The sequence below is a fragment of the Polypterus senegalus genome, chromosome 1, assembly GCF_016835505.1.
Source record: "Polypterus senegalus isolate Bchr_013 chromosome 1, ASM1683550v1, whole genome shotgun sequence".
Taxonomy (NCBI): domain Eukaryota; kingdom Metazoa; phylum Chordata; class Cladistia; order Polypteriformes; family Polypteridae; genus Polypterus; species Polypterus senegalus.
In genome coordinates, this window is record NC_053154.1 from 107381679 (window position 1) to 107407071 (window position 25393).

At 38.6% G+C, this 25393-nt stretch overlaps 1 protein-coding gene across 1 annotated transcript; it reads right to left on the reverse strand.

The window, feature by feature from the left end:
* Positions 1-426: 426 nt before the first annotated feature.
* LOC120518087 (retinol-binding protein 1) lies at positions 427-25393 on the reverse strand. Its single transcript, XM_039740689.1, has 4 exons — positions 25321-25393; positions 16541-16719; positions 9337-9438; positions 427-785 (listed from the first exon to the last, which is right to left on the reverse strand). Exons 1-4 carry the CDS (start codon positions 25391-25393, stop codon positions 732-734), a joined length of 408 nt encoding a protein of 135 aa, XP_039596623.1. The 3' UTR covers positions 427-731.

A 25393-nucleotide genomic window follows, 5' to 3' on the forward strand; every position in this document is an offset into this window, starting at 1 on the left:
AAGTAATTGGAGGTACTTGACAAATGATAACCTGTCTTTCTGTGGACCCGCATTGCATTTTTTGGTTAGTATAATTGGCAGCTGTAAATTGTCCCAGTGTAATTGTATTTTATGTGTTCGTTCATTTGTGTATCCTGTGAGATGTTGGAACTCTATCTAGGGCATGTGCTTGATGTTACTGTTACTACAAAGCAAGTGGACAGGTGAAAAGTAGGGAGAGTTTGCACAACGTTTAGAGCAAGACTGGATGACATGCATTTTTCTCCAAAGTTCACTCAGGCAGAGAATTTTGATTCAGACAATGCGTATCCCATGATGCCAACAGCATGAACAATACAAATATTTGTGAACTCTGAATATTTGTGAGCTATTTATCATCCCTTTAATTCCATCTAATCCAGACACATATTACTCTTTATAGGGCTACTTCCTTTTATTCAGACACTCTGCATTTTAGAAACTAATGTAAGAAAAGATGGCATCTATATTTACCACAAATTGTGTCGGAAGCTATACTTTACACCATTTCTCTGTTAAAATTCACAACACTTAAGAACCGAGCATAAGCTAGAGACACAAATGAGATTGGAGATAACTGAAAGATGCTTTCACTGGTCCAGGGACAGTTGTTTTCTTGCAGAAAATAGCAGAGTGGAGTAGACAGTATCCAGAAAGGCTGACGACCAAACATCCACATGCTGTACACGTTGTACTTTCCCATTGCTCTGCTGCTATTGGACCTTTTTGAAGACTTGTTTGCACTTCACTCCACACACTCTTATTTCCTGCCAAAGAAATCATATTAGAACATCATTGGTAATCTTTTTTTCATATAGCCTGTTTTATAGAGTACACCGATCTACAGTGTTAAAAAATGAAAGAAACAGGAGAGCAAAGTATAATGCAGGATATTTTAAATGTTTGATAAATTCCAGATAAACAGCACGGTCGAGTTGGTATAAATAGTGTAGGCTCCAGGAGATCAAAATTAACATAGACAAGTGTGACTGTAACAATTAATGTTCACAGAGCCTTGCAGACTTTGGAAGAGAGTTCTGAATAGTAGAAACTGCTGAGGCTGACTCTATCTATCTATCTATCTATCTATCTATCTATCTATCTATCTATCTATCTATCTATCTATGCCTTAAAGATCCATGGAAATTAAGAAATAGATCATTTTGGCTTTGTGGGATTTTGGCAGAATTTAGGTACCAAAGTCATTTGCCAGAAGTCAATTAACCCTTAAAACAGAGTGCTCAATTTTGATCCTTGACAGCCACGTTGGCATGCTCCTTAATTAGAAGCCAGTTCTTGCTGATGAATTAATTATTGATCAGACAACATTTTTTGCTTCATTTTAGCTAACTCTATTTTTAAGTTTTCCAACCTACAACTGTTCCCTTTAATCCTGAACAGCTGCATTCACTGTTTTTGATTGCCAATTAACATTGAGCTTCAAGCAACAAAGGAACTAACATGTAGAATTGTCCCATGTACTCCTGTGTGTGCTCGTCAAGACGCATCATCTATGTTAAAATATTTGGGAAGAAACAGAAGAGAAGAAGGTGGAAGACCAAGTATTACTAAGTCGCTCTGGGCCTCAAATCTTTGATAATATCTCATCTATAGAAAGGAAAAATCCACACTTTGAGAGTGACTGAACATAGCAAAGTTAAAATGCAAAGAAGCCACCAAAATAACTTCTATTATTGGCAATGATTGGCTTCTAATAAATTACTTGGGTTAGAACAAAAAACAGCAACCACCCACTGTGACTCTCCAGGATCGTATCTGTGCACCCTTGCTTTAAGCAATAATATACCAGTAATTTCATCCTGTATACATCTATAACAAAAACAGAAATATGTGATAAATGTTATTTTTGTTTAAAAAAAAAAACACTGAAGATAAATCTCATTAGTAAGTTTAAATAGCCTATTTGACAAGGCCCCAGTCATAGAAACCAGAATTACTCAGAAAAAGATCTGTAGATCTGAAAAAATGAATCTTTTGATTTGGAAGCAGTGAAGATGTATGGTCTAAATAGGCACATTTGATTGATTAAGAGTCTTGCTTAATATTTTAAAATGTTTGGTTTTAGAGTGTTTATTTAAAAAAAATCTCATTTACACTTCTAATGTGTAGGAAAAAGCTAAATATAAACCTAAAGAATACATTATGATAATTTAATTCACTGTCAATAAATTTGTTAAAGTTGCTGAAAATCCCAAATGCTCTGGACTGCAGAAACAAAAGTCAGGATCTGTTGCTTTAGTGAAGCAGTTGTGCACCACAGATTCAGAACGTATCTTACCAAATATGCTGTACTCACGGATATGCTGTATCATGCACAGTCCTTGCACCTGTCATACCTTACAATGTCTGCAACTTAGAAGGTAAAAACTCTGAAAGAATAAACTGCTAAATAGTGCGTTTGAGTCAGAATGATAGAGAATGCCCTCATTAAAGGCCCCCATTATTCATGGAATGGAATGTATAAGTAAAGTACCAGGTGCAGGTCAATGGAAATTGAAAGGCACAGAAAATATCTTGTAAAAATACATCCTTGGCATTTCCCAAGTAAAGACTAACCGGCCCAACCTTTATTTTAAACAGGTAATCAAGAACAGATTCAGTGTACTATTGCTTATACTGTTTACACACACACACACACACATATGTATGTATTTTGTTACAGTTAAGTGTGCTCAGGGTCACACCATACGTGAGGGACTGGAATTGAACTGAAAGCCTATAATGAATACTGACTGAACTAAAAAAAAAGAAATGATTACTTGATAAAGTTTGCTAAGCATCAAAAACACCTTATATGAGACATGCTAATTTTAATGAGTGTGCACTGGTCATAAAAAGCAATGACCAGTGTAAGAGTGCAGGTAGCTCAATAGTTATCTCAATGAAGCATACAAATAGTTTTTATTCACAATATTAGCTCTTTAAAATCTACATGAAAATAGAACTGTGAAATAAGAGTGCTACATGTACTCTACATCTAATTATTCAACTTTCAGAAGAAGGTCTTTAATGCACATGACACTGTTATACTTATTACCTTTCATATTTTGTTGTGTTCATATCGATGGTAATTTTATTTTCATTTTGGGCTTTAGTTTGGTCTGGAGATTTGCAATTTAGTTTATTTGTTATTTTTTTTCTCTCTAGCAACAACATTTTGTCTTTTAGTGGGTGTCACCATTTTGTGTTCCTGCCTCAAAGATGCACATCACTAGAGACATACCCCCGAAAATAACATCATGTGGCATCGTCAGCACAGCACTGTTGAAGTCAGTGTGGCACATCAAACATCATCCAATGTTGTGGATTCAATCCCAAAACATTTTTGGGTGTTTTCAATAACTTCTTGAACTTGAAGATTTTAAATGTGGTTAACATATTGGGTTTAGTGGCATGATTGTTTGCTTTTCGTTTTAGATGTTTGGTTTATTTTGCCTTCACTTTTGTCTCCTTAAACCTTTATTCTTGCCCCAGTACCCTGATGATTTTATGTCTCTGGCAGTACAGATATTCAGTACTTAAGATACAGTAGATAAATGGTTTAGCTTATAAACAACCTGAAAACTCTTCCAACATTGTGGTTGTGGACTTTTTATTCAACTTTCATATCTCTTCGCCCTTGAATGCTTCCCAGACTGAGACTGTCGTGTATGAATGCTATCAGCACTGGTCATCATTATATCTAAGAGTACGTGAACTTGACACCTCATGTCATTGTGCCTGTGTTTAAAGTGGGCTACTGAAACCACTTTCCTTTTTTTATTTTGGATATTTTAAATCCATCTTTCAAAGCTGATAACTATTTATGGATGCTGGTGTAAGTCACTGTTTAGCCATATTTAACCCCCAATGTATAATGGGCAAGGATTATTGACAAGATGTAATTAATTTACTCTAAAATAAATAATCCTAACAGTATCATTTAGAAGTAAGATTATATTTAAAAATGCTCCCTGAATATATATACACAGGACGATGCCACATTCAGCCTTCTGCACACAAGCCTGCAGCCATATATTATTATTGACTGATCTACACAATTAAAGCAAGACTCCAGACAATCGGCTCAGTACAGATGATTAATAAACTGTGTCCACATGATTTACTATTCATTAATAATGTATCATTCTGACAATTTATAAATCATGTATAAAGCCATTGTTCTGAACGTTTATAACCACTTATCTTTTGCACAAATTTTTATAATGCCATAAATCAAACGTGCATTACTTGCTGATTAAATGCAAAGATGAAAGCAATTCTTTGATGATGAATTATTAATAGATCATAACACCTCTTTAGATTATTTGATAAGACCCTTGTAGGGACAAAGAGGCATTGTTTTCTTTGCTCGGTGGGGGTTTCTGCCATAAATTGTGTACAGTGTGTACTACCTTCTACTTGCATCCTCCCTTCATCCATCCTCTCGTATTTTTTAAAACCCATCTGAGGATAATTCAAGTGAGGCTTCCTCTATAACACACAGCCTTCATACAAACTGGTGTTTCCCTTTCTTCATAAGGTGGGTACAGCTCATTCTCTGAGAGGTAGGTGAAGATGGAGCAAACGACCTCAGTATTCCTAACTAACATGATAGGCCTTAACAATACTGTACCCTGATTGCTCTCTTCTTCTTTCTGATCTCTGCACAGTCACCTAATGGTTGAGCTTGATTACTGCTAAACGTGTATTCACGTCTCTGCGAACAGAAACCTAACACCTAAACTGGGTCTTCACCTACTTATAACCTTATAAATCATTTAGATTTAGGAAAGAATGGAAAGCTATTAGCAGCACAGAAAGGAACATTTTGCTTTCTGAAGGTGGATTCAAATACACAAGAAAGCAGAGACATGGCAGAATATAGGTTAACAAAGGTTGGTGAGATGTTCAGATAAAAAAGGAGACAAACGACCAGTCAAGGCTATTGTCTGGAGCAGGTCAGAATCTTGACACCAACAACACTAGGATTGCATGGCACTAATACATTAAAAAACAAAGAAAACATAAAAAAATCAAAATAAACTGCTGAAAAAAATGAAAGGAACACTTTGAAAACACATCAGATCTCAATTGGAAAAAAAAATCATGCTGGATATCTATACTGATATGGACTGGGTAAGGTGTTAGGAGCGAAAGGACGCCACATCGTTTGATGGAAAGTAAAATAATTAACCTGGAGATGGCTGAAATCAAAGACACCCTGAAAATCAAAGTGGAAAAATGATGCGGCAGGCAGGCTAGTCCATTTTGCCGAAATTTCATTGCAGCAACTCAAAATCGTAATCAGTACTTTTTATGGCCCCCACATGCTTGTATGCATGGCTGACAACGTTGGGGCATGCTCCTAATAGGATGATGGATGGTGTCCTGGGGGATCTCCTCCCAAATCTGGACCAGGGCATCACTGAACTCCTGGACAGTCTGAGGTGCAACCTGGCAGCGTTGAATGAAGCAAAACATAATGTACCAGAGGTGTTCTATTGGATTTAGGTCAGGCGAGCGTGAGGCCAGTCAACGGTATCAATTCCTTCATCCTTCAGGAACTGCCTGCATACTCTCGCCACATGAGGCCGGGCTTTGTCGTGCACCAGGAGGAACTCAGGACCCACAGCTCCAGCATAGCATCTGACAATGGCTTCAAGGATTTCATCCCGATACCTAATGGCAGTCAAGGTGCTGTTGTCTAGCCTGTAAAGGTATGTGTGTCCCTCCATGGATATGCCTCCCAAGACCATCACTGACCCACCACGAAACCGGTCATGCTGAACGACGTTATAGGCAGCATAATGTTCTCCACAGTTTCTCCAGAACCTTTCTTCTCTGTCACATGTGCTGAGGGGGAACCCGCTGTCATCTGTGAAAAGCACAGGGCACCAGAGGTTGACTTGCCAATTCTGGTATTCTTTGGTAAATGCCAATCAAGCTCCATGGTGCAGAGCAGTGAGCACAGGGCCCACTAGAGGACGTTGGGCCCTCAGGCCACCCTCATGAAGTCTGTTTCTGATTGTTTGGTCAGAGACATTCACACCAGTGGCCTGCTGGAGGTCATTTTGTAGGGCTCTGGCAGTACTCATCCTGTTCCTCCTTTGCCCAAAGGATCAGATACTGGTCCTGCTGATGGGTTAAGGACTTTCTATGGCCCTGTCTAGCTCTCCTAGAGTAACTGCCTGTCTCCTAGAATCTCCTCCATGCCCTTGAGACTGTGCTGTGAGACACAGCAAACCTTCTGACAATGGCATGTATTGATGTGCCATCCTGGAGAAGTTGGACTACCTGTGCTACCTCTGTAGGGTCGAGGTATCACCTCATACTACCAGTAGTGATGCTGACCACCAAGTGCAAAACTAGAGAAAAAACAATCAGAAAAGATGAAGAGGGAAAAATGTCAGTGGTCTCCACCTGTTAAACCATTCCTGTTTATTGGGGTCATCTCACTGTTGCCCCTCCAGTGTTAATTTCATTAACACCAAAGCAGCTGAAACTGATTAACAACCCCCTCTGTTACTTAACTGACCAGATCAATAGCCCAGATGTTTAATTGACTTGATGCTATACTCTGATTAAAAAGTGTTCCTTTAATTTTTTTACGCAGTATATATAAGCAAGCAAGAAAAATTTGATTAACACAAAACTCAACAAAGTTGATTTAAAAAACAAGTGTGACTACAGCAAATAGGTTTTAGTTAGCCTCAGGTGAAACCTGTCACAACAGTTTAGTTCAGTTAATGAAGACTATCCATCTAAAAACTGTAAAAGTTTTATTATTGAATGGCAGAGATTTAATTAAAGAAATAGGAATGAGTAGGTAACAAGGTATTTTCTTTCTTCAAAAAAATAGGAGTAACATTTAAACAGAAATTCACAAGATAGTTTTAGGTTGATTTCATTAGATAATTTAATTGAAAAATTAGGCAGATGGCTAAAATAATTTCCTGTTAAGTTATTTACCCTCCCTTTTAAACAAAATACAGATGATCCAAAGGTGATGATTGTTTTTACATAATATGTCTGCAATAACACAGCACACCAATCTGCATGCACATGTGCCCTGCAACAACAGGACAGTCAGAAACTGCCATGTAGAAGCCTTTGACATGAAAGACGTTCAGTGGTTTTAGACCAAAATGTAAAGGAAAGAAAAGTGAAATTATGAAATGACACCAATTATGAGCAAAACTTGTAAGGGAGGTACATTAATCACCTGAGTGGAAGGGCACAAAGCAATGTGGCTTTTGGGGCAGCATTTTCCAGGAACATTTATGTGGCTACCACACAATACCACATCACTGATGCATTTCTAATAGACACACTTGGAAGAGCAAGACCCCAGTTTAAGCTGCTTTCTGTCACATAGAAGCACCTTCTAGGACATCTCTTGAGACAGCCTAGATGCTTACAATGTGAGTTTCTCTTTCCTATTTAAAAGTAATATCCTAATATGCCCTTGACCAACAGAATTTATTCTTCTTACTTATACACATGAACACCTACCACCTTGTCATGCATTCATCCGCTGTAGGTGCCCATATCTAAAGGACAAATGAACTACAAGATTCTTTATAAATGTAGTCTCTATCTAGGTGCTGATCTTTTTCTTTAATTCAACAGATTCAACATTCTTGACTTCTAAAATATACAATCAGATCAGTCAAGATACTCAGTCATACATGTAGCATGATACTGGTGTAAACATTCAGTCAGCAGTGAGTACAACCAGAGTCACTTGCTCATGTAAGATGTGACTAAATTTACTGAGTGGCAGGTGACTTCTCTAATCCTATTATGCAGAAATGAAATTTTCATATGGAATGCATCTACTGTGTACTGTGTAATGTAGTCAACATTTCGGAGAAAAAAATAAATTACATAATTAGGTGTCACCAGGTTCATTCCATTATCTGCTATAGGCAGAGGCCACAGAGTTGAACAAAAACCTGTTAGAGAACCTTTTGCACTGAATTTCCTAGAAATACTATTGAATCAGTCCACTTCATTCAGTAGCATTTCTTCTGTTGAAAATGTTAAGAGCTTCTTAAGTAATAGAGAGGCATGTGAATAAATCTAATTTACTTTATAAAATGTTACTTCATGGATGGTTTTACTTGAATATTTCATTATTCGGTGCCTTTCTTAGACTCTCTTCTATCTTTTATAATAGCAGTCTCCTAGTTGGAATGGAATGACATTCTGAACAAACTATCAAGCTAAAATTTCATCCATCCATCCATTATCCAACCCACTATATCCTAACTACAGGGTCTGGGGGTCTGCTGAAGCCAATCCCAGCCAACACAGGGCGCAAGGCAGGAAACAAACCCTGGGCAGGACACCAGCCCACCACAGAGCTATAATTTCAGCTTGGCTCAATGTGAATTTGGAAGTAATGTCATGTCATGTAATGTCAAGTAATATAATGTCATGAAAGTGAGTTCCACTGAACCAGGCCAGGTACCAGTGGTATACAATCCTGGCAACATCACACCTCAAACTGAATAATTGATTGGATTGTTCTAGATTCTGTATTATGTGCATGCATCAAAATAAATGCAGCAACATCTAAGATGCACAGTGCATTATAAGAATGTACTAGTTCAGCTACGTGACGTGAGTCATGTAACAAATAAAGTTTGCATGATAACTTTGTCAAACAAATATTTGATAAATTCCCATATAAAGGTTAAGGCACAGTTTGGAAAGAACATCATGATCATCTCTCAAACACTCCAGGATGTGCCTGTGTTTCCAGCATACCCAGGTTCTCTACCTGTTGCTACTTTTGCAACCATCTCATGAACAAATGGTGCTGGGTAGGTGCAATAGACAGCATTGCTGAATTCTAAGTCCATTCCTTTGCCAAAATACCATGATTCCACTTTTCAGGACACTACATTTCACAGAAATGAGAATGCTTGTGGATTTAATATCATCAAATCTTGCAATATGTAGTATTCTATTCACATAACAATGATAATTGATGTTTATTTATCTATCTAACCATAACCATATCTATCTATCTATCTATCTATCTATCTATCTATCTATCTATCTATCTATCTATCTATCTATCTATCTATCTATCTATCTATCAGGTCCTTTACTTCTATGCAGACAGACAGTTTATAATATACTCTGTTGATATTTCTTACATCCTTCCTTGTTTCTTTCCAGAAAACATTCACAGCCTATCATGAACAAAGTGGCTGGAGGGTTTGTTCATCTCCCTCTTTCTTGCATTACTCTTGTATCAGTCTAGAAATGTTTTTCAATTTTGGACAATTGAATGAGACCAATTACCAGGTGCATCTCGTCTCCTTCCACCCACTGGGTCCAGCCTCTTCCTTGTTTCTCGCCTTTTTGCATGCACAGAAGTTTGTCTCCATCCCAGGTTACTGTCGTCTGAAAGCCAAAGAAAATAACTTTCCATCAACACATGTGACTGACTGGCTTAGGGATGTATGGTCTAACCTGGGTAATCATTAAAATGGGGATTCATTTTCATTTCTTGGGTAGGAATAAGGTGAAGTTATTATTATTTTATTTAAAAGGCACTAAGAGAAGAAAGCCAAATAACAAGTTTGCATATAGGTGAGCTTATAATCTGGACAGTATGTTTATTTGAAAGGGACTAAAAGTTGCAAAAGTAAAAAAAATACAAACGACTGTTTCAAATATATGATGGATTTTTATTAGCAAAAAAACAAGGACAGTAAAACCAGTATCTCTTTGAAGATATGAAAGTGTACAATCTTTCTAAAATAATAGAAGTAATGCCACCAGGTTACTTATTACTTTTGGACAAATCACACTCTGATGTGCTTGTAGAATTTCTGGCTGCTGAATATACGTGCTTTCATTTTCTGAAGTTACTTAATTCAGTTTTTGGGTTCAGGGTAGCAGGAGTCTAATGTAGCAACTTTGGATACATTGGACACAAGGCAGTGGCTAATCTTCAATAAGAAGCCAATTTAGGGTGGAAAATAAATCTAACACGTCCCTCTATAATGTAAGAGGAAAACTGAAGTGCATTGATAAAAACACACACAGGGAATCATAAAACATATCTAGTGAACACAAACAATGGCTGTTTTTTTAATTCAATGTTCTTCAGCAGTGAGGTAGAAGTGGTAACCTCTGTGACACAATGCTTCTGCTAAACAGAATAATCCATCCATCCATTATCCAACCTGCTATATCCTAACTACAGGGTACAGGGGTCTGCTGGAGCCAATCCCAGCCAACAAAGGGCACAAGGCAGGAAACAAACCCTGGGCTGGGCAGCAGCCCACCGCAGTAAACAGAATTAGCTTGTGATAAAATACCGTTCTTTTTAAAACATTAATGATGATTAATTATTCTGAGTTTACTCTATGTTCGTGATTAATAATTCTGAGTGTGCTCTACATTTATCAGCTATCCTGTAAAGTGAACCCACTAAAAAAATAAATATGGTATTTAAATGCAAGAAGACAGTTTCTGTTTTATTAATGAAACTAGCAAAATACCCGCGCTTTGCCGCAGCGAAGTACTGCCTCAAAATTTTTATTAAGAAGAAAATTAAACCTTTTTAAACTGAGGGAAAATATACCAATAATTATTTGTTAAGGATCTCTTTGTATACCACATTGTGAGTTCGGCCCTCCGGTTATAATATGACCAAGCTGTGCGCTGAGCTTACTCTTAATGTAACGTACAGTTGGCCATGTGAACAGTAATCTTGTTTCAAATCTCACAGCTTGGATTGCTGCTGTCATAATCGGTTTGAGTTTCATAGTTTGTTTTAATTACGACAGTATTTGTAGGACTTGTGTTGAAGTGACATTTGGCATCTGTCAAGCGTTGTAAGTATACAACCGGTTTCATCGATAACTTCACATCCAGCTTTTGAGAGTTTAAACTTTTATAAACATCAAAGTGTCCACATCGTCACCTGTCAATCTAAGATGTTTTAGAGGCATTGGTGGTTGTCGAAAGGTGTAAAATAAGCTGTAAGGAATGAGCCTGGCAAATTTCAGCCTTCTGCCTACACAGGAAGTTGGAGAATTAGTGACGTTGGAAAGTTCAATATCGCGGCTGACAGTGGCGTCATACCACCGAAATAAGTACGTACATTGGTTTCGGTTAGCGCAGGGAAGCCGCCTACCAAATTTCGTGAAGATGGGGCCATGAATAAGAAAGTTCAACATGGCGGACGTTGTTGACCGTTATGACCATTATGCATAGAATTTCGAAATGAAACGTGCTTAACTTTTGTAAGTAAGCTGTAAGGAATGAGCCTGCCAAATTTCAGCCTCCTACCTACACGGGAAGTTGGAGAATTAGTGGCGTTGGAAAGTTCAATATGGAGGCCGACAGTGGCGTCATACCATCGGAATAAGTATGTACATCGGTTTCGGTTAGCGCAGGGAAGCCGCCTACCAAATTTCGTGAAGATGGGGCCATAAATAAGAAAGTTCAATATGGCGGACGTTGTTGACTGTTATCGACCGTTATGACCGTTACGTGTAAATTTCGAAATGAAACCTGCTTAACTTTTGTAAGTAAGCTGTAAGGAATAAGCCTGCCAAATTTCAGCCTTCTACCTACATGGGAAGTTGGAGAATTAGTGATGAGTGAGTGAGTCAGTGAGGGCTTTGCCTTTTATTAGTATAGATAACAGATAGCCCTTTTAGTTGGTTCTTTGGCAGTGGTTTTACTTCAGTGGACTGTAATGTACCCAGCCAGCCATTCATTTTTAAACCTGTTATTTTTGATCCAAACTATAGAGAAGTTGTATGCTATCTACAACACTGAGGGACAACCCCTAAATTGACCATCACAGGCGTCATGAGACTATAATTCAAACCAACTCCAATTTCATTTTCAACCAACTTTTAATTTCATTGGAGTTGGAAAACATGATGGAATGACCCAAATTCAAGGATCGATTCCCACTTTCAAAGAGGAAGTAAGGATGCATCTAACTTCATTTTACTATTATCAAAGTTTTATTGCTGTAAATATTTATTGAATGAAAATAAACATTAAGCTAAAGATGCAGGGCTGGTCACCTTTAATTTCGCAAATTTATTGCAGTGATTTTATGGGCTGATTATGTTTGTTGAACTTTATTTTTTACGTGAAGATGTATTTTACTTCCAGTTGTGAACCATGGACATGCCAAAGTCATTCCCCAACCATTTCAGGATCCAAGAAGGAACTGGGATACACTACCAGGAGCTCCTCAGAACTGTGATACAGAGATGACACCCCTTAATGCTTTTTATACAGCAAAGAAAAAAATTAAACCAACGATCAAATCATCTGGATACAAAAATCTCCTTCACATATTGAAGCACTTGCTTCGGAAGACAGGAAACAATCACAGTAAATCATCTCAAGCTTTTCTCTCTTCATGATCTCATTACATTATTACTGAAGGTGCTTCTTAGTGAGCAAAGGTAGATTTGCAATCAAGGCTCTGAAAGCCCTGGGGGATAAAGAAGGCAATTGGCCTCAGCTCGGGTCAGACCATTTGGCTGGTGTCACAAGTAGTGAAATGGTTTTGGCAAAGGACTGATGAAGGGTCACTTGTCATTTTTAGTGCACAACAAGGCTATTACAATTGGGGAGCTTAATTACAAAAGCTGTTAAATCCTTTACACATATAAAGTAGAGTTTATATATGCAAATTTAATAAATAAATGTGTGTCTGTGACAGTAATAACTTGAAGGATACTGATTTAAAATTCTGTGACAATATTCAATGGTGGGTAAAAAAAAACAGGCATATATAAAGAATGCTCCAGATTGATTTCAGTATCTTCGGGCACAAGGTATTGGGCCAGATACCATTCCATTGCAGGGTACACTAATACAGTATGTACATGTTCTAGAGTCACTAGTTAACCTAACCTGCTATATATATTTTCATGACCTACTGGTCAAACCAGAAGCATTGTTACAAAGAAATTATTTAGTAGAAAAATAGATAAATTAAAATGTTCTGTGATCTTTGGCCGGCTTATAATCCTGGCCAATACCCCCAGGCCGCCAGATGGAGCCCTCCCTGCAGTATGGAGGTGCCCCGAAGACCAGCAGGGAGTCATGGGATATGTAGTTTTTATACAGGACCCTGCTGGATACCACAGGGGCCGTAAGAGTGAGCTGCAGGGAGGACTGAAGACTTCTTTGTGCCCTATAACCCGGAAGTGCGTCAGAGGAAGAGCGACGTGCTTTCGGGGTGAGAAGAAAAGGACTTGTATCTGACCCGGAAGTGAGTGAGAGTCACATGGACTGGGAATTGGAACACTTCCGGGTCAGGATATATAAAAAGACTATGGGAGCTCCCAGATGGCGAGCTGAGCTGGGTGGAAGGGTGGCAACGCGTCTGGGAGTTGGAGGATTGTATTATTGTAGTAATTACTGTGTTTGTATAAGTATAGTGGAAGAGAGGGTGCTTTGTGCACTGTGGCGATTTAATAAAGTCAATGTTTGGACTTTTACCTGGTGTCTGGAGTCGTGGACAGGGGTTCAAGGGAGCGATAGCTCCCCCTATCTGTCACAGTTCTTAATTTAAAAATTTGGTAAATCTTTTTTTTTTTTGTATTTACATACTTACTGATGACTAACAGAGATATTATCAGTTCAAATCCTTCTAGGCAAAAGCAGGTATTTCTGCTAAGAAATAAATAATTATGAGAAGTATTTGTTATTTAAAGTATAAAGCCAGAGCACAAAAAAATTCTAATACATATTAAAATGTGAAATTTTGCTCTGTGGTAATATGCTCTGTAAGTGTCCAAGAGGAAGGACGGGCATCGCAGGAGGCCAGAGTGGAAGGACAGATAAGTACGCCAGCTGGACGAGGAAACAGCTTCTTGCCTGACTGGAGTCATATGAATAGTGGACCAGAGGAAGCCAGAGGCAAGAAGCAATTCCATCCCCCATATGACAGGGGGCAGTAGTCTTCCCGTGGTCCCAGTTTGGACATCCACAGACATACCGTATATACTCGAGGATAAGTTCTCCCGTGGATAAGTCGGGGCTTGATTTTACCATATAATTTCTGGTATTGTGTAATGTCAGCCATATAAGTCGAATGCGGAAAACTCACGCTATTGGACCAAGAGATTATGATATGCAAATGCCCACCTGAGAGAGTAGCCACGGAGCACAACGCCTTTTTTATCTATGTATTGTGCCTACATAACCATACAGTAATACTATTCTGAAGCAACGTTTGCACTGTTTTGTGTTGAAGTGGCAAAAGAAATTGGTAGCTGCGCTGCTGCAACAAAATTCAATGTGTCTGAGAAACTGATGCAAGACTGGATAAGGCAAGAAGATGTAAAAAAAAAATTAAGTGTTGCATATTTGAACGGGCATATATGTCGGGATCTGATTTTATGATCGATTTTTCGTGTTTCAAGACCAGACTTATACGCGAATATATATGGTAAATTGGAATTAGAGTCTGGAAGTGCAGCCATTTCCGGGTCCCTGGGTGCCATTGGGGTTGGACATCCCTGGTTTCCAAATGCCCTGCAAGTGCTTCCAAGAGGACACTCTGTGGCAACAGAAGAATTCCTCGGTCCAGTTTAGAAGGAATCTGCCACCCTAACTGGTTGAGTCAGAGTCAGGAGGCGGTGGTAAACACTCTTGGAGGAGGGAAGGAGGAAGAATTTGACAAATGTATTGTATTGGTGTCTGATGGTGTCTGGTGGTTGTTGAAAAGGAGTGACAGAGAAATAAATATCTTTATTTTAAAAAAAGAATTGTGTTGGACATTACTGTGTCTGCAGTTTTGGGCTCTGGTGCGCCTCCTGGTGGTCACAGCATTTACCTTGTATAAGTTGTTGCTTTATCTTAAAATCTAAAGGGATCAAATGGAACAATGGAAGCCCCAGCGTGGTGACCTTGCTCATTTTAACTGTTTATGATAAATGTGATGAAAGTCCATTTAAATATCAATCAATCTCGCCATTCATTAAAAACAAATTTATATCTATGTAGCAAGCTTCCTAACTTATATAATCTTGAATAGAATAAAAACTGAGATATTCTGACAATTTAGGTGTTAACTAAAGAAATGAGTGTGCTGGACTGAATGTTCTCCCCTCATTTGTCAAATTTCTTATGTTCAAAAATGTGAAAGGTCTGGGATAGTGTGAAGAATTACTGCTTACAAAGAGAGATGAAGGCAAAGAAAATGCCCTTTCAGTCTATTGACTTGCCTTCTCTGTTCCTAGAAATATGATTTTTGTTGAAGAATTCTTTAGATACATTGGAATTATACATTGAGCTTCACCTTTAGGTGTTTAAATTACGTTCTTTACTTGGGGGGAAAAAAACAGAAATCCTAAATAGATTTAATCAGAGAATAAATCAGTAGTTGAATGTGTCTGAGCCTCCACATTTGCAAAAAACACTTAGCCCTCCATAAATTAAAAGATGTGATAAACTGAATGTCATAGGTGCATACTTCCTATTTAAGTGTGTTGTTGTGCTGTCACATCTAGGGGAACTCTGACAAGCGCTACTGAGATAAGCACTACCACCTCGGGGCAAGAGAGGGCCCTGTTGTTAACTATGTCCTCTCATTTTTCTCCACCCATTGAAGGCATGCACAATTGGCTGTGACTTACCAGGCTAGAATAAGACCTGCCCTTTCCAATCATTTCACCATAAAATGAATAGATCCAGAAAGGTGGCATCTCTGGAATTTTAGAACCAATCAAGACCCAAGTATGACATGATTGATAGAACAAAAGACAGAAAATTGACATTTGGCTGACTTGGCATCAGTGCCTTTTCTGCTGTGTCTTGCACAAATCATTTGTTTTATTTTTGAACATTTACTTTTCAATTAAACTGGCATACCAGGGTGGTACCCCAACATTTCTCTCTGCTCCTGATTGCCTCCTCGCCACCTGTCACATTGTCTATACAGGAACAGCAATATTAATTCCCTGGGCATTGCTGCCAGTGTGTGCATTACCAAAAGGCAGTGGGCTATAGAAAATGGGAGGCAGCTCTAGTATTGACAGTTCCACCTATTCTTCTGTCATGGATAATAATATCAAAAATTCCTTCTTGAATTGTATTCTGCTTCAATTTGCCTGCTATATAAATTTGCAAATATTGTTGATCAGTTTGTAACTAAATGAATGTCTGTTATTGTCATCTTTAAAGTTTCTCTGAAGACAGTTTAATAAGCGTGTAAACTTTGGGGCATCTAATGTAACTCTTGGAGAGCTGCCACATTTTCTGCTTTTTATTTTTATTTTTTCCAGATCAGCTTTCAGCAAAATATTGACACTAGTGAGTCCAATTAATTGAGCAGCCATAATAATTTTGCAAGGCACCAGCTGACCTTACAGTGATAGAGTACATAACACAAATGAAGAACAGTTTGGTGTCACGAACTGAGAGAAAAGCCAGAGGATATTTCTAGATGCTCTACAGAAGCTTGACAATGTATGCTAAAACACTCATGTGACTCAGTAATGCTAATTCTTACCATGCATTTGCGATCATCCACTCCAGTCAAATCCTCTTCAAACTCCTTTCCAACTTCAAAATCCATGATGTAATTTTTAAATGTGCTGAGGGTTTTAATGATCATGTGATCCCCATGCTGAATGATCTCTTTGTCAGGTTTTAGCAGAGAAGCGATTTTCCTAATTGCAATGTTTACATCTGCAAGGTGATTTAGAAGAAGTTATTAGGAAAAGCTGTACAATGCATGCGTCATACACTCAAAAAACAAAAGCTGTACCATGCTGTTCTCATACTAATGGAGATCCAGAAGTATCAAAATATGCAGGCACAACCTTGTCCTTAACCCTAACCTTACATGAATAGATAGATAGATAGATAGATAGATAGATAGATAGATAGATAGATAGATAGATAGATAGATAGATAGATAGATAGATAGATAGATGATCTGTCCCCAGGGGAAATAAAAACTTTATAGAAACAAGAAAGAGAGAGAGAGAGAGAGAGAGAAAAAATATATAATTAAAAGAATAAGAAGAGCTGATCTCCAACAACTTCCAGAAATGCATATCGTTCCAGATATATTGTGGAGTGACCTTGTCCGCTGTTTATTTTCTAGTATAATTTGTGCTGCAAGTTCTCATGAATTATTAGGGCTTGGATTTAGAACCTATACACCTATGTTAGATGAAGCGACTCTCTAAGTGTTTGAGGCCAGATGGTCTGTAACCCATTGGTTCCAAATTGATTTCTAAAAATGAGATGGAAGACTAAGCAGAGTTCCACCACTCTAACTCTGAGAGGGATTGCCTTAATAAAGCCCTGAACTGAAGATGGTTAGGGGAAATTAGTTAGGAGCACAGGTGACAATATTCACCTGCCTGTGGGGATGTTGGGGCACTTATGGTGCCAAGGGAGGCAGGACAGCTTTTTTTTATATTCTAATTTGCTTGATTTTAGAAATCTGACTTTTATTATGTTTGAAACATGTCAAACAATTTTTACATTGATAGCTCTTATTATTCTTTATATGTTTATTTACTGTTAACATTGTTACGGCAGCATCATGATATTGCCACTTTGTACTCTCATGCTGCTATTTTGTTTGTTGGACATGTGGCTCACATTACTGCATGCATATTGAAGATGGAGTTTTTATAGATGTAGCATCCTAGTTTTGTTATAAAAAGAAACTTTCTTTCAATTAAACCTTCCATTTTGATTTTGAACTTCTTTTTTGTTTGTTTCTGGAGTTTGATTTTTATTAATGTTTTGATGGTCAGTATTTTAACTTCCTCTTGGCATTATAACCTTTAGCATGTCCATTGATTACGTCATTGTTAGTTAGTAAAATATCTGTTGCAATGCTCTCAGAAACCACTCGAAACAGAACTCAACTGATATTTTAGCATGACCTTTAACATTTTTAACTTTTCAGCATGGCCTACAGAGTCCTTTAATGACCTCTTGGGCACAGCTATCAGCAATGCGTCTGTTTACAGAGGGAGTGTCGAGATTTACTTACCACTGGTTTGACTTTGTGTCAAACGAGTAGTTGCTCTCGGAATTAGGTGCATTACCTGCATTGTGAGGGAGCAGCCATGTGGCGTGATTCCCTGAGGGTGATCCAGCTTGCAGGATCATTACTGTTGAGGACCTGAGCAGCTCAACCAGGCCAATGGGACACCCATATAATACTTGGCTGTGGCAGATGGATGGTCATTTCTGGAGGTTGGGACTGGACTGTGTGTCTGCCTGTGGGGATCCAGGATCCTAAGCTGTTTTGCCATGTGGTAGGTGCAGCAAAGTGCTGTACCAGTGAATGCTTCTGAACCTAACCTGACCTGACCTACAGAGGGTGGATTTTAAAATACGATGTATTGTAGCTTTATACTCTCACAAGGATTCTGGAGGGTTCATGGGAGTATGCCCAGTCAGTGTTCATGTGTTTTGTGGACTTGGAAATGGCTTATGACCACATCCCTCAGGGTGTTCTGAGGGGGTGCTTTGGGAATATGACATGAGGAGCTTGCTGTTGCTGGCCATTTGGTCCTTGTACAACCAAAGTGGAAGCTTTCTTTCATTGCTGGCAGTAAGTTACACTCATTCGTGGTGGATATTGAACTCAGGGACCAGGGCTGCCCTTTGTCACAGATTCTGTTTATCTTTTTTATGTACAGAATTTCTAGGTGCAGCCGAGGACTGGACGGTGTTCAGTTCAGTGTCCTCAAGATCATCGAATTTCTGCTTTTTGTGGATGATGTGGTCCTGCTGGCTTCATTGGGCTGTGAATATAAACGTGCAATGGGGCAGTTTGCAGTTGAGTGTAAAGTGGCCAAGGTGGGGATCAGCACCACCAAATCCGAGGTCACGGTTCTCAGCTGAAAAAGGGTGGAGTTCTCTCTCTGGGTTGGAAATAAGGTGCTTCCTCAAGGAGAGGGGTTTAAGTATCTCGAGATCTTGTTTACTAGTGAGGGGAAAAGGAAGAAGGAGATCAACAGGTGGATTGCAACAGCATCTGCAAGCAACTCTCAGTTTAATAATTGATCTCCTGTACGTACATTTTGCACAAACATTAAGAGGTTTTTCTTTACATAGAGATCCATAGACACATGGAATAAGTTACCAAGTAGTGTGGTAGACATTAGGACTTAAGGGACTTTCAAAACTAGACTTGATATTATTTTGGAAGAATTAAGTGGATAGGACTGGCAAGCTTTTAATGAATGGTCTGTTCTCATCTAAATTGTTCTAACGTTCTATATTCCTGCCCTCACCTGTGGTCAAGAGCTGTGGGTAGTAACCTGAAGAACTTGTTCATGGATATAAGCAGCAGAATCACCTAATCGCCTGCAACGCAGCAGTGCAGTAGATGACATCTTGTGCAATAATGTTCATGTGCAATTAAGGTCTTATGTTGAATGTTTGTGTTCTACCTTATTTTCTCTTATCCTTTTGTAGTTATTTATTTTGACACCGCAGGGACTGCACCTAATTTCGTTGTATTTGTCACAATGACAATAAAGATATTCTGATTCTGATTCTGAATACGGTTTTCTTCACAGGTAGCCTAGACTCACCCATACAGAGAGGGTGAGAGGCACACATGTTTGGGGAGGAGTTCAAAGTAGCGCCACATCAAAAGGACGCAGTTGTGGTGGTTCGGGTATCTGATTAGGATGCTTCCTGGATGCCAACCTGGGAAAGTGTTTCAGGCATGTCTGACCAGGAAGAGACCTGAGTGCCGTGCAGGAAACACTTGATGGAAATCTCTTAGCAGGCCTGAGAACACCTCATAATCCTCCGGAAGAGTTAGAAGAGGTGGCAAGGAAAAGGGATGTCTGAGCATCTTTGCTTAGACTGCTACCTCCGCAACCTGGGTCCGAATAAGAAACAGAAAAAATATGGATGGATATACTATAGTAGCAGGTAGGATACTATGTTAAAAATCCCAAGAAGGGGCCTGATTTGCCTCGAAAGCTTGCATATTGTAATCTTTTTAGTTAGCCAATAAATGATGTAATTTTGCTTGGCTTTTCTCTACATTTGACCAAAAGCAAATAACGTAGTGCACAGAAGATGAGCCAGGGCCGAGTCAACTGAATGTTTCAATTGAGAGAACTGACCCATTTCAGAAAGGCACCACGTGCTCCTCATGAGTGTACCAAGACAAATGTACATTTTTTATTCTTTACCGAAATTGTCTAGTTTATGCCCCTTTTTAATTACTATAATTTTATCAATCACCACTTAGCATGAGGAACCTGTGATAATAATTGACATCTCTTTATAGTAATAAACTGACTAAAGTCCTTTTTAGACTTGATAAGTTCAGAGGGCAAATGGGTTGATGCAACAGCTTTGCCATAGTCATGGTAAAGATACAGACAAGAGTTTAAAGAGCACGGTTATGGCCTGCTCATTTCAATAATAAAGTGCAGAGCAGGCAGCTTGATATTTACATTTCTCATTTCAGATAAGGAGTTTTCTCTTTGAATTGAAGCCTGCAGGACAGGATGAACAGTGCTCTGAGAATTAAGCCTTGACATTTTATTCTGGTAATACTCCAACTAGAAGGTTATCTCAAACCATGGAAAGAAAGAACAGACTTTCCTGGTCACAGCTTTTACTTTCTATCAATTCTTACTACGGAAAATGTTCTTGTTACTTTTGAGAGGGTTCAGGACTATCTCTCCGGCAATTGGGAGCTGACATAATCTGCTATCATTACAAGCTGAATTAGTCTTGTGTGGTGCAGTGTCTAGTGTGTCTGACTATAAACCACACAATTGCTGGTTCAGTTGCACTTCTGACTTATTCTGTGACCCTGAGCAAAGGGTGATAATATTAATAGCATGGGGTTGGGGTGTTTAACACCCCCCAGAAAACTCCACATAGATAAAGGTGACTAGAGGAGTACTCATATTGTTTTATGATACTGTTGTTAAATATTTCAAATGGATAGTAATTAAACTGATATGAGCAAAAAATGTTAAGCTGTCAGGCAAGAAATATGCAATTAACGGCCACTTCTAGAAACATTAGGAAAATACCTTTAACACAGTTTCTCTTCTCTCTCATAAGCAGATCTCCAGATCTTTACTCAGTGCTATCTTTCTATATGCCAATTATATAAAAAGGAAAGATAAGGCATGTACATCTTTGAATTTGTTTCAAACACTGCATATATGCCTGTTGCTCCTGGAATGAGGGTATCGTACAGTGAACTGGTTACTGAGTATTAGGAAAAAGTTAAATCATATTGCGTTTTAAAAAATTGAAAAAGAAAAGGCACCAAAATCTAGACTGCGGTGGGCTGGTGCCCTGCCCAGGATTTGTTCCTGCATTTCTCCCCGTGCTGGCTGGGATTGGCTCCAGCAGTCCCTTGTGACCCTGTGTTAGGATATAGCGGGTTGGAAAATGACTGACTGACCAAAATCTAGACATTTGTCTAGCGCGTCTATGTGAGTCTAACAGAGGAGAGAATGATAACTAATGGATGAAGAATACATTGAGAGTTGTTTGAGCAACTTCTGTATAGTGGAAGTTTACGTAGTAACAACTACAATCAGTTTTAACAAAGAACTGGCCATTTAAACCAAAATAGCCTGTCGTTTAATTTTCAGAATTTTGTGAAGTGGTGGTGACTTCAAGCAGAAGGCAGTATTGCGTTTCCAAAATTAATACTAAAGCAGCTGGGCTAAAAGGGGCAGAAGTCAGCTTTGTTCATGGGGACCCCTATTGGCAGTATTGGGTGAAAGGCAGGAGTCAACCCTAGATTGAATGCCAGTTTCTTTTGGGCCAATTTCTGAATCAGCCTATCAATCTTTATTTAGTATACCTGTAGTCCCTGTCACAGAAAAAAAAACCCAACAGAAATTGTTTTACAAAAGAAGAATAAATATAAGTTAACAAGGTGCATCTATTAATCTAAAGTGACAGTGTAGCTTTCAGTAGTGCCTGCAATATCCTGGCATCAACTAAATAATGTTTTTCTTTCACATGCTGGCATTGGTGCTATAATCTAGGAAATGAAACATCTGCTCTGTGTCGGGCCAGTTCACTTCACCAAGTTAAGACGCTCAGAGTCTTACTATTGCACTGTACTTTGTGCATTTGGTAAAGTACATATCTGATGTGCTTTGCTTTTTATTGCTTTGAAATCATTTCCTAAAACATGTTATGGAAGAAGCTTCGTAACAAGATTACTTTTCTATGATTTTGTTTTATGTTTACTACATTTACTTGGGGAATGATGAAGTGATCAGAGCTTCTGCTTCACAGCTGCAGCAAAATGGGTTTGAATTTCAGCCCAGTCAATGTTTCAATGGAGCTTCATTTTATATAATGTCATTAACATCATGCATCATTGCAAAGTCAAGGCTCACAAAATGATAAATAAACAATATAATTATAGGAATTAACAAATACATAGAAGAATAAAAGAAAGGCAGCATTGGTAGAAAGCAAGAGGACCTTGAATGTGAAGCTGAAGGATTTCACAGAGCATGTGCATTAAAGGTATAAGGTATATATGGTTTAAATGAAACAATAATGACGTTTGAGTGTTCTTGCTATATCTATGTTGTTTTTCTTCTCTGGATATAGTATTTTTTTCTCCTGCATCCTAAAAATATACAAAGTTAGATTAATTGGTGAGTGGCATCCTGTGCTGGGTTGTCTGCTGCCTTGTGAACAAAGGTGTCAAGATAGGCTCTGACTGCCTGTAACTCTGAATTGAAATAAGCAGATTCAGACAGTGGATGGATGGATGGATGGATGGATGGATGGGTGGTGATTTACTTGGTATATTGCCTAGAGTGGCTGCTAACTACAAAAAAAAAACAGATGCAGTGCCTGCTGCTTGTGTTGCTTTCAGTCTTATTAGGCCTAGTAAAGCACATTGTGAGTGTGTGTTTGCTGTGGAAAACACTATGCAAAACAATGAATGGTCAACAGTTTGTACTTTTACAAAAATATAATGGGTAAAATGCCTTCAATAGTACCTCTCTGTGAAACTTACTATATAACATCGAGTGCCTTATTGCTGTCTTGTATTGCTCTTTTCTCATTCTAATTGCTTGACATATTTCCTTGTGACAGTATCTCTTTCAGTTTATACAATTTGCCTTGTAAAGGTGCTATAAACATAGAGCTGTTTATTATGTCCTGCTGTTTGCATCTTATTCTAATTTCGTAGTAAAGGTTCTTGTCATGGTAATCAATATGAAATCACATCATCACTTGTAAAGGAGTCCGGAGTGAACAGTACCACATAAACTAACATCCCTTCATCGTTCGGCTTATCCTGGCATGAACAAGACAGGGACCAACTGTTGAACAGGTGTCCACTTTAATCCAAAGCCTGCTTGGCAGCTACTTGGGGTGGCCATTTAACCCAACCTGCATATCCTTCTGATGTGGCAGAAAAAGTGGAGTACCCAGAAAGAAATCTGCACACACTGCAAATGTGTAAGCTCCCCACAGGCAGTGATTGAGCGTGGAATTCAAACCAAGGACACTGCTTCCTGGTGATCACCGCAAACACTTTGCCACTTCTTCAATCATTTATTTATTTGTTAGCTATTTCATGGCTTTTGTTTTGCAACGTAACTGTTGATGGTGATCAGTGTATAGGTATCATGTGAAATAAAGCTGTGGCTTACTGTATTGTGTTTGCTTTACATATCACCTTGGTATGGTGCAAACTGTGAAAAACCTCATACGAGACAAAAGCTAACTGATTGCTACTGTTTGTTGCTATGTATCTTATTCATTTTGTAAAATTCCCTCTGGTACAGCTCCACATCAAAGGTGATTTTAATATTTTATTGTCTTATTTGTTTTTGTAAATACTTTGAAATGGAGGTTTCTGTGAAAAAATAAAACTTATAAAACCAAATATTGTCTTGATTTGTATTTAAATCATTGAGCACTATAATGGCTAACTGTACTACAAGCTAATAAGTAGAGAAATCATGCTTTAAATCCTGGCCATGTGGTTATCCACATGCTCTTCCTGTGTTTCCATATACTTATTTCTCTTTCTTCCCATATAGCAATGATATTCCTATCAGCTTAACTGATGATTCTAAATTGGACCAGTGGAACTTGTTCTAGACTAATGCCACTCTTCATGGCTGGCTCCTGCTGTTCCTCATGATGTTGTACCCGGTGACTTTGTAATGGAAAACATGGAAGGGTGGACACTCATGGAGTGCCTTCTCATGGAGGTGTAGCCTATCATTATTGAGCACATTTTCTTAAAGACAGGCAACATTAACAAAAAAATGGCCTCCCTCTTTTAATATTACCTACCGGCAACCTCCTTACTGGTATACTTTGATAGTTAAAGTAAGACTTGAAAAAATTAGAAGAAGGCAGTGAGCACCCTGGACTTTGTGCACACACCATGCTTACTACTGATATAAAAATATTTTCTTAATCCTCATAATCTTCTTCTTCTTCTTTTGCCTGCTCCCATTAGAGGTCACCACAGCAGATCATCTTCTTCCATATCTTTCTGTCCTCAGCATCTTGTTCTGTTACACCCATCACCTGCATGTCCTCTCTCAACACATCCATAAACCTCCTCTTAGGCCTTCATCTTTAACTCTTCCCTGGCAGCTCTATCCTTAGCGTCCTTCTCCCAATATACCCAGCATCTCTACTCTGCACATGTCCAAACCAACGCAATCTCGCCTCTCTGACTTTGTGTCTCAACTGTCCAACTTGAGCTGGTCCTCTAATGTACTCATTTCTAATCCTGTCCATCCTCATCACACCCCCAAAATATATTTTTACTCTGATTATTATATTACAACAACAAATAACCAGGAAAAAAAACATAAAGCAGAAATCTATTCAAAGCCAGAGGGAGTCATGTGCAATAGTTTAGAGCTTGAAATTTAAAAGCCAGCAAACCCTCGGCTGTCCCTTGGAATGTTGCGTGTGACGGAGTGAGAGTGCTGAATTGGGCCGCATTGAAGTTGCACAAATCTAGCTAACATGGCTGTGAAGTCTTCTATCTCTTTTTCTGCCACTTTTGTTTTATTTCTTTGTGAATCTTTTTCACTCAGTTTTAAATCGCTTCCATCACTTTTAAGGTCTCTGTCTGTAGCCTGAGGAGCTGGCAGCCCTACTAGAGGAGAGCACAGGCATCGCTTCCTTTGCAGATTTGAAAGCTCTTAGTTTTTCTTGCCTTGCTGGCATATCTGTGTTTTATTTGTAAATAAAGACAAGACAGGGTCTTCTAAGTTCTCACTGCTGGCATTAAACGGCATAATAAAACACTCTTACCCAAGGCTTTCAGATAGTCCTCAAAGTTTTCATTGCTAATCATTTTCCAGTATCCATTGAAATCTGTGGGCAT